Source organism: Entelurus aequoreus, linkage group LG11, assembly GCF_033978785.1.
Source record: "Entelurus aequoreus isolate RoL-2023_Sb linkage group LG11, RoL_Eaeq_v1.1, whole genome shotgun sequence".
NCBI lineage: Eukaryota > Metazoa > Chordata > Actinopteri > Syngnathiformes > Syngnathidae > Entelurus > Entelurus aequoreus.
The window spans coordinates 65,308,603-65,318,602 of record NC_084741.1 but is presented as its reverse complement, the minus strand read 5'-3'; the positions used below and the strand labels follow the sequence as shown (position 1 = coordinate 65,318,602).

General features: G+C 38.6%; 1 protein-coding gene across 1 annotated transcript in view; it reads left to right on the top strand.

Annotated features, from left to right (window-relative positions):
* The window catches only part of adgrb1a (adhesion G protein-coupled receptor B1a), a 373,647-nt gene that overhangs the window by 79,870 nt on the left and 283,777 nt on the right, over window positions 1-10,000 (top strand). Inside the window, exon 5 of the mRNA XM_062063764.1 lies at window positions 8,649-9,494. Coding sequence (XP_061919748.1) covers window positions 8,649-9,494 — 846 coding nt within the window. The remainder of the gene's footprint in view (window positions 1-8,648; window positions 9,495-10,000) is intronic.

Here is a 10,000-nt window from a genome sequence, read left to right as displayed (position 1 = left end):
AACCCACATTCTTTATTTTCATGTACATTCTGGGTGTCTCAGTAAAAAAAAATTAAATACCATTAAGTTTTTTCAGGCGGTCTGTCATAATGTTTTTAGCATTCAATCAGACATTATTGTGAGGTTTTGTATTAATGTTCCTAAAAATAGATATACCGGCCCCCAGACACAATTTTTTCTCTAAATTTGGCCCCCAAGTCCAAATAATTGCAGGAGACTGCAATATTTATTGCGATATAGATTTAAGGCCGTATCGCCCATCCCTAATAAACAATATTGTTGCACATTTTGCACAAAAACAAACCAAAAAAAACACTGCTTTTTATTAAAAAAAACACATTTTAATGTGACGCTGTTAGGTATTTAAAAATGTACAACCCAGTGAAACGTTTGCATTATTCATCTACTTTAATAATAAGGCAATTGAAATAAGAATGTAACTCACACAATGCTTTTTACAGATGAAGAAATATTATTAAGTTCTCAATAGTTATTCAATTCGGGTGAGGGTTTGGGTCGCGGCATTTTTTTTTTTACCCCAGGGGAGTTGTGACAGAAAATATTATAAAAGTATTGGTGTAGTGAAAATATTATTTTTACGCACATTTTATTGAAACTAGGAATCTTGCAGCTTTCTGTTTTTCTGCCTTGTAGCTCAGTGGCAAAGTGTTCTTGTCTCAATGAAATCCCCAATGTGAGCCGTTTTCTCGTCACGGGCCCCTTTGCCTGCATCCCTCTAAATCTTTAAATATATCCAAGGTCTACTGTTGCATTTTCCTGAGTGGTTCATTGTTTTGATTTTCCCTCAGAGAAGGCTTGTTAGGCATGTTTACACATATTTGTTCTTCGCTGCTTTTGGCTAATGCAACCTTTTTTGTTCTTTTAATTGCTTCTTGTTGTATAGCCATGGGCTGAAATGGATAAATAATTGTACAACTTTAGGATCATATACTGCAGAAGAGTACTGCATAATAATAGCTTCCAGTTAACCACTCCCTCTTAGAATTCAGATTGGATTGTCAACAGTTCCAACTTTTGTTTGCTTAATTGACTGTTTTGTGTATGATTGATCTCAGCTTTTGTTAGCCATGTTCATTTGGATAATATACAATATGTTCCATCCATGCATTTCATTTTTTTCATTTTCATTTTCATGTTTATTTTGAATATGTAGACAAAACAAAAACAACAAATTTTGAAAAAAAACAACAAAAAAGCCATTCAAGAATGAATAACAAAACAATAATAATAATAATAATAATAATAATAATAATAATAATAATAATAATAAAAAGCAAAAGAAACAAGAAATGAAAATAAACATTTAATGTAAACATATCCGAAAAGGAGTGAGAAGAAGTAAAAACTTATGTACTCCCACCCCTCTTATTACTTACTGTATGTTTAATAATAATAATAATAATAGTATAATATATTCCATCCATGGATGGAACATATTAGACTGACCATATTTTGATTACCGAAAACCAGGACGCTCAACCCGGCCAAAAGATATTCAAATAATACTCAAAGTTTAAAGTATGCCTCTTTTCTGTGGATAGAAAAATGTTATATTACAAACCCCAAAACCAGTGAAGTTGGCATGTTTTGTAAATCGTAAATAAAACCAAAATACAATAATTTGCAAATCCTTTTCAACTTATATTCAATTGAATAGACCGCAAAGACAAGATACTTAACGTTCAAACTGGAAAACTAGATTTTTTGCAAGTATTAGCTCATTTGGAATTTGATGCCTGCAACATGTTTCAAAAAAGCTGGCACAAGTGGCAAAACAGACTGAGAAAGTTGAGGAACGATCATCAAACACCTATTTGGAACATCCCACAGGTGAACAGGCTAATTGGGAACAGGTGGGTGCCACGATTGGGTATAAAAGCAGCTCCCATGAAATGCTCAGTCATTCACAAACAAGGATGGGGCGAGGGTCACCACTTTGTGAACAAATGCATGAGCAAATTGTCGAACAGTTTAAGATTAGCATTTCTCAGTGAGCTATTGCAAGGAATTTAAGGGTTTCACCATCTACGGTTGGTAATATCATCAAAAGGTTCAGAGGAACTGGAGAAATCACTGCACGTAAGCAATGATATTACGGACCTTCTATCCCTCAGACAATACAGCATCAAAAAGCGACATCAGTGTGTAAAGGATATCACCACATGGGCTCAGGAACACTTCAGAAAACCACTGTCAGTAATTAAAGTTTGTTGCTACATCTGTAAGTGCAAGTTAAAACTCTACAAAGCAAAGCGAAAGCCTTTTATCAACAACACCCAGAAACGCCGCCAGCTTCGCTGGGCCCGAGCTCTCAACACTTGCTCTCACACAAAAAAATGTTGGGTTAAAAAATAACCCAATTTTAACCCAACTGCTGGAAAAAAAGGACAAACCCCTTATTTGAGTTATCACTCAGCGTTTTGGGTACATTTTTTCAACCCAACTTCTGCGTTGAATTATTTAACCCAAAAGTTGAGTGATGCTAACTAAATGTTGGTTGATCCATAACCCAACTATTTGGTTTAATTTATTTAACACAAAAGCTGAGTAACGCTCACTACAATGTTGGGTTATTCCCAACGCAACTATTGGGTTGCGCAATTTAACGCTCCTTGACCCAATAGTAATAAATAATACAAATGATCAATTTTACTGCTGGTTTGTCCTACTCAATCCCAATTACTGATCAAAATTATTTTTATCCCATTAAAATATACTCAAAGGCAAGATATGTGTGACATTTTTTTTTTTTACAAGAATTGCCATGTATGGTCATAGTTAGAGATGTCCGATAATATCGGCCTGCCGATATTATCGGCCGATATATGCGTTAAAATGTAATATCGGAAATTATCGGTATCGGTTCTTTTATTTATTTATTTTTTTATTAAATCAACATAAAAACCACAAGATACACTTACAATTAGTGCACCAACCCAAAAAACCTCCCTCCCCCATTTACACTCATTCACACAAAAGGGTTGTTTCTTTCTGTTATTAATATTCTGGTTCCTACATTATATATCAATATATATCAATACAGTCTGCAAGGGATACAGTCCGTAAGCACACATGATTGTGCGTGCTGCTGGTCCACTAATAGTACTAACCTTTAACAGTTAATTTTACTAATTTTCATTCATTACTAGTTTCTGTGTAACTGTTTTTATATTGTTGTACTTTCTTTTTTATTCAAGAAAATGTTTTTAATTTATTTATCTTATTTTACAATTTTTTAAAAAAAGAACCTTATCTTCACCATACCTGGTTGTCCAAATTAGGCATAATAATGTGTTAATTCCACGACTGCATATATCGGTTGATATCGGTATCGGTTGATATCGGTATCGGTAATTAAAGAGTTGGACAATATCGGAATATCGGATATCGGCAAAAAGCCATTATCGGACATCCCTAGTCATAGTAGTCCTATACAGCATGCTCAAATGTGTGGTTGTAAATAATGTTTATGAGATGAATCCATGATAAAATTCCCTTTAAGAAAAAAGTAACTTTTTAATTAAAAAAAAAAGCCTTTTACCCAAAAATGTGTTACTCATTGAAAAACAACCCAAAAATGGTTCATAACTTTGAAAACCCAGAAATTGAGTTAAAATAATACCCTTATAATCCAAAAAATGGATTGCTCCTCATAAAAATAACTCCAAAATGTAACCCAACACTAGAAACTCATAAATTGGGTTATCAAAATAACCCAGCAATTTTTAGTGTGCACCGATCCGCTAACCCAGTGGTTCTCAACCTTTTTTCAGTGATGTACCCCCTGTGAACATTTTTTTAATTCAAGTACCCCCTAATCAGAGCAAAGCATTTTTGGTTGAAAAAAAAGAGATAAAAAAGTCAAATACAGCACTAAGTCATCAGTTTCTGATTTATTTAATTGTATAACAGTGCAAAATATTGCTCATTTGTTGTGGTCTTTCTTGAACTATTTGGAAAAAAAGATATAAAAATAACTAAAAACTTGTTGAAAAATAAACAAGTGATTCAATTATAAATAAAGATTTCTACACATAGAAGTAATCATCGACTTAAAGTGCCCTTTTTGGGGATTGTAATAGAGATCCATCTGAATTCATGAACTTAGTTCTAAACATTTCTTCACAAAAATAGAAATCTTTAACATCAATATTTATGGAACATGTCCACAAAAAATCTAGCTGTCAACACTGAATATTGCATTGTTGCATTTCTTTTCACAGTTCTTTTTGACAGACATTTAAAAAAAATCTCACGTACCCCTTGGCATAAATTCAAGTACCCCCAGGGGTACGCGTACCCCCATTTGAGAACCACTGCGCTAACCCACTTTCAGGCACGGACGGTGTGTTTTGGATCATGGAAAAAATAAACATCAAATCAAAACCACACAAACATAAAACATTACCACCAGTAGGCCGTTACAGTATGCATGAATGTATATAGCCTAATATTTCCGTACTGTTGACAAGTGATGCACCAAAATTTGGCCGCTGAAAAAATAATTTGATCGCCGAAAACTGGAAACCGGATGTTGAGATGTAAACAAGACGTACTAGAATGTGGACGTAACTTTAATATATGTCAGATATACCCGCGGACAGCCATCTGCACAATAGGCAAATAATAAGATGACAGTGGCGGCTTTCAAGGGGAAAAAGTCCAACTGGAGCATCAGCGCCGAGCAAGCGTGACGACATGCTCGCCTCTTCAGTCAGGGACGTCGAGGGACAGAAGTAGTCTCGAAACACGAGTACATTCTATAATAACACTAGAAAAAGATGCTACATTTGTTGCTTTTCAACAAAGGAAAAGTCACTAAACGTCTGTAGGCACTTGGAAAAAAAGTACATTGTACAATAAGCCGCAACAATTTAAAAATAGAGCAAAACGATATATTATAGAAATATGTTAATACTAATAATAACAGATTTTTTTTTAATTATGTGTTTTTTACATTTTTTTTAAACCTTTTTAAAGAAAATGATATCCATCCATCCATCCATCCATCTTCTTCCGCTTATCCGAGGTCGGGTCGCGGGGGCAGCAGCCTAAGCAGGGAAGCCCAGATTTTCCTCTCCCCAGCCACTTCGTCCAGCTCCTCCCGGGGGATCCCGAGGCGTTCCCAGGCCACCCGGGAGACATAGTCTTCCCAACGTGTCCTGGGTCTTCCCCGTGGCCTCCTACCGGTTGGACGTGCCCTAAACACCTCCCGAGGGAGGCGTTCGGGTGGCATCCTGACCAGATGCCCGAACCACCTCATCTGGCTCTTCTCGATGTGGAGGAGCAGCGGCTTCACTTTGAGCTCCCCCCGGATGGCAGAGCTTCTCACCCTATCTCTAAGGGAGAGCCCCGCCACCCGGCGGAGGAAACTCATTTCGGCCGCCTGTACCCGTGATCTTGTCCTTTCGGTATCATCATAGCAAATGAGGTCATGGTGACCATGCCCCCACAGCCACAGATACTATCTTGGCAATCCAGGGGAAAGTATTAGACTTAGACTTCCTTTTAATTGTCATTCAAATTTGAACTTTACAGCACAGATAAGAACGAAATTTTGTTACATAAGCTCATGGTAGTGCAGGATAAAAAAGCAATAAGGTGCATATATAAATAAATAAATATAATAAATATAATATTATTATTGTTCCTATTTTATTGGGACTCACAATAACCTTTTAATGCATTTGGCAGATATGGAGAGCGGGTTTAGCAAACAAATCCACAGTATAGTATGGCGCTGTGGGCCAAGTGTAATTTCCATTCTCTCTTCGATCTTCAGGATAATTGCCGTTTTTATATGGTGTATGTCTGATGGATTGTCGACTTTTTAGTGTTGAAAAAGCAGTGTTTCATTGTATTGTTGTCACGACCTGTCAAGCAGGTCTGACCTCGTTTTGTGTTTCATTATTTTCTAAATTTGTTCCCCTTCCAGCGCTCTTATTTTCTTCTTGTCTGGCTCCACCACTCCTCTGGCTTGAGTGCTGTCTCCCTCACCTGTCCCTGATTTGTTATTTGGGCACATTTGTTGTAGATTGCCAATCAGGCCTCTTTATATGCCAGCTCTGCCTTTCAGACAGGATCTAGTACATCTTTGCTTTGTTTATCATGCTTGCATAGCTTCCCCTATGCTTTCTGTGCACTCCCCTGCTGCACTTGTTCTTTGATGTTAATCATCAAACTCTGCTTACCTGCTCGTCGTCTCCTGTCTATGCATCTCAAGGTCACAACTGCCGCTCCCATGCAGAATCGTGACAATTGTATCCCTTCACCTAATACCGTATGTTATTGAAAGTTAATTTTCACATTCTAAGGGTAATTGGGCCATTTTCTTGGTCAACTTTTGGTGCTGTTATTCATATTACAGCAACAGTTTCACATTTTATAATGATTTCATAATGATAGTTTCTTTCTTTTCCCTCGATCAGGGGTGTCCAACTCATTTCCATTGAGGGCCACGTTGCAGTTTTGGCTGCCCTCAGAGGGCAGGCCGCTTATAACATTAATAAAAGAAACATACAGGTATAAGGATTACCTTATGATATTGTCACACAATTACCTATGCATTTGATTAGTAAATGTATATTTTACCTACACTGTAAGAAAAAAAAATCTGTGGATTTTGCAGTCCAAAAAATGGCAGAATTTTACCGTAAAATTTACAGTAAAATGGTCACACCCTGTTTTACTGTAAAATTCTGGTGGTTGAGCTGCCAGTTTTTTGGTTGTTTTTTTTTGCATAAAAAATATGGTTGCTGTTTTCACAGTGTATTACTGTAAATGTAAAAATGGTACCACAGTTTTTTTATACGGTAGGATTCTGAGAGTCCTGAGAATTTGCGAAATTTAGTCCTACTCTCAAACTTAAGAATAAAAGCTTTTTATCAACGTTCTTAAGTCTAAGAATCACTCCTACTCTCCACGATATTTAAGAGACCTTCAGAGGTGTCTTAAGTGGTTAGGAGTTGCCAGCAGGGGATGGCACTGAGGCGAGAGAGACGTGCGCGAACGTTCAGGGAACGGAACAATGTTTTGTTTTTTTTGATGACGAGCAGCTGATCAAACGGTATCGTTTAGACAGAGCGGATATTATTTTTGTCACAGATTTAATACTTTTTGATTCCTTGTTGATTTCTGCATGTGTCTGCAGTGGGCTAGTATATATAGAGCAACCCACACCAGTTTCAAATTAGTTGCCTAATTAATGAATTGGAAAGAAAATGTTATGACAGTAGCGTATGTGTGTGGCCGTGAGGTGAGTGACGTCAGTGAGTGTGTGGGCGAGAGAAGAGAGGGAGCGGTAGCGTGAGTGCCGGCGGGGACTAGTTTGTTTTGTATTATTTTGTCATTTATTGTCAAAATATACACTCCCATTGTCCACTTAAATATTTCCAAGATATTTCTTTATTCTTAGACAACTGATTCCCTTCTGTGATTGGTCATTTCTATGGACACAGAAATGACGTCACCTAAAATTCCGTTTACGGCACATAGTAATGTCGTAATTCAGCTCTGAGTGTGACACTTAAGATTCAGTCCTACACTTCGCTGAAAGTGTGAGTAAGACGCTTGATAACTAACTTTTAAGTGCAGCTTTCAGCGAATAATTTATTTACTCTTAAGTCAACTCTTAGCAGACTTCTTAGGAGTAATTCTAAGAAGCTTGATAAGTACGGCCCCTGAGCTGTTTAAAAAAAAAAATATTGTCATGTTTACAGTGTACAATTTGATGGATAACTTGATTTGAAATCATAAGGCTAAGTAGATATTTACGTATGTTTTTCCACCAAAAATGTTTCGAACGTATGATAATATGATATCTGTTGCATTAGTAGATAGATAAAGTTTAAAATATATATAAATGCAAGCAGTACAAATCTTTTTTTTCCTTTCAAAAATAAAAAAAAAGAAAGAAAGATAACCTACTTTATTGATGCATATTATTTCCAGGCTTTTACGGGCCATTCAAAATGACGTGGCAGGCCAAATCTGGCCCCTGGGTCTTGAGTTTGACACCTGTGCCCTAGATGGAGCTTTATATGACCAGCTCAGTGGCCTCGTGGTTAGAGTGTCCATCTTGAGACTGGGAGGTCGTGAGTTCAAACCCTGGCCGAGTCATACCAAAGACTACAAAAAACGGGACCCATTTCCTCCCTTCTCAGCATCAAGGGTTGGAATTGGGGGTGAAATCACCCAATGATTCCTGAGCATGGTGCACACTGCTGCTCTCTGCTCCCCTCACCTCCCAGTGGGTGAACATGGGGATGGGTCAAATGCAGAGGACTATCGTTGGGACTTTAACTTTATATTGTGAGGTGTTTTTCTTTGGTTAAGATGTGTTAAAACAAACAAGTTACAGGTTTTTAGTAACATTTTGTGTCAATATGAATTTTGGAAAGCATTTTCATCACCAAAACCAAAGCCTTAATGTACATTTTTTTTTTTTATCATTGCCTTAATTAAAAGAAATGTGCTAGTTTATATGTCCAGTATGAATCTCATATTTATATAAATGCTTAGATTTTATGGGTTGTAAAACATTAGCTCCAAATGTAAATATGTTTAAACGCCAAAGAATTACATGTTTTTGCAAGTTTTATTCATATGATGTTTCATTGATTTTACAGGTGCCTGGAAAACCACTTTGAAGTCATGTGCCGATTTATGGATCTGTAAGGACAAACTCCTTCACACTGCCTTGCTCTTCAACACAGAGACCAATCCGCATTCTCCTGGTTACCTGGAAACCATGTCAAGCATTGTTTTGCAGCTGGCAAGATGGCCGCTCGGAGTGGCGATCCTGTACTTCGTCCCTGTGCTATTGTTGGGGGAGTGGGGCCATGCATCTCCTTCAGGGCCAGAGTCGGACTCCTGTTCTACATTGGTACAAAGCCCCTTCTTTGGCTTCTTCCTGTCACCATCGGTATTCCCCAGCGTGCCTTGCTCCTGGACCCTGCAGAATCCTGATCCACGGCGTTACACCGTCTTCATCAAGGTGACTAAGCCTACAGAGGACTGCGTGCCATTTCAGCTCCGCACCTTCCAGTACGACTCCTTCCTGGAGACCACACGTACCTACCTGGGACTTGAGAGCTTTGATGAGATTGTGAGGCTATGCGACACCTCTGCCCCCACGGCCTTCTTAGAGGCCGGAAAGCAGTTTGTCCAAATGCGGAAGGGTCCTCGCCAGAAAGGAGCAACCGGTACGAGTGACCGCGGAGACTTCAAAGTAGAGTACCTGGTCGTTGGAAAACGCAGCCCCAGCACGGCAGCCTGTCAGATGCTGTGCCAGTGGCTGGAGGACTGCCTGGCCCCCAGCACATCCAGTAGGCCGTGTGGCATCATGCAGATGCCATGTTCATGTTGGCTGCCGCCACAACATAGTGAGGGCAACAGCTGTTACCACAATGGAGTTTACCTGGATAACTGTTTAATCGGAGGACGAGAAAGTGGAACAGCTCCTGAAACAAATGGTAAGTAAAAATATATTTTGATAACATTTTTATTTGCGGTTCAATATACTGTGGTTTCTTTGTTTTGGTTGTTCATTTGTTTTTTTTCCATCAGACATAATGTACGTTTTCCAGTCGTAATCAATAAATAGAGACTTGTGGCGCAACTGTGTTATAGGGATTAGTGATAGACCGATTATCGGCCGGGCTGAATATCGGCGCCAATATTTGGCATTTTGATGGGCAGCTTGTTGGAACAGGGGTTAATGCATGTGTCTCACAATACGAAGCTCCTGGGTTCGATCCCCGGGCTCGAGGTCTTTCTGTGTGGAGTTTGCATGTTCTCCCCGTGACTGCGTGGGTTCCGTCCGGGTACTTCGGCTTCCTCCCACCTCCAAAGACATGCACCTGGTGATAGGTTGATTGGCAACACTAAATTGGCCCTAGTGTGTGAATGTTGTCTGTCTATCTGTGTTGGCCCTGTGATGAGGTGGCAACTTGTCCAAGGTGTACCCCGCCTTCTGCCC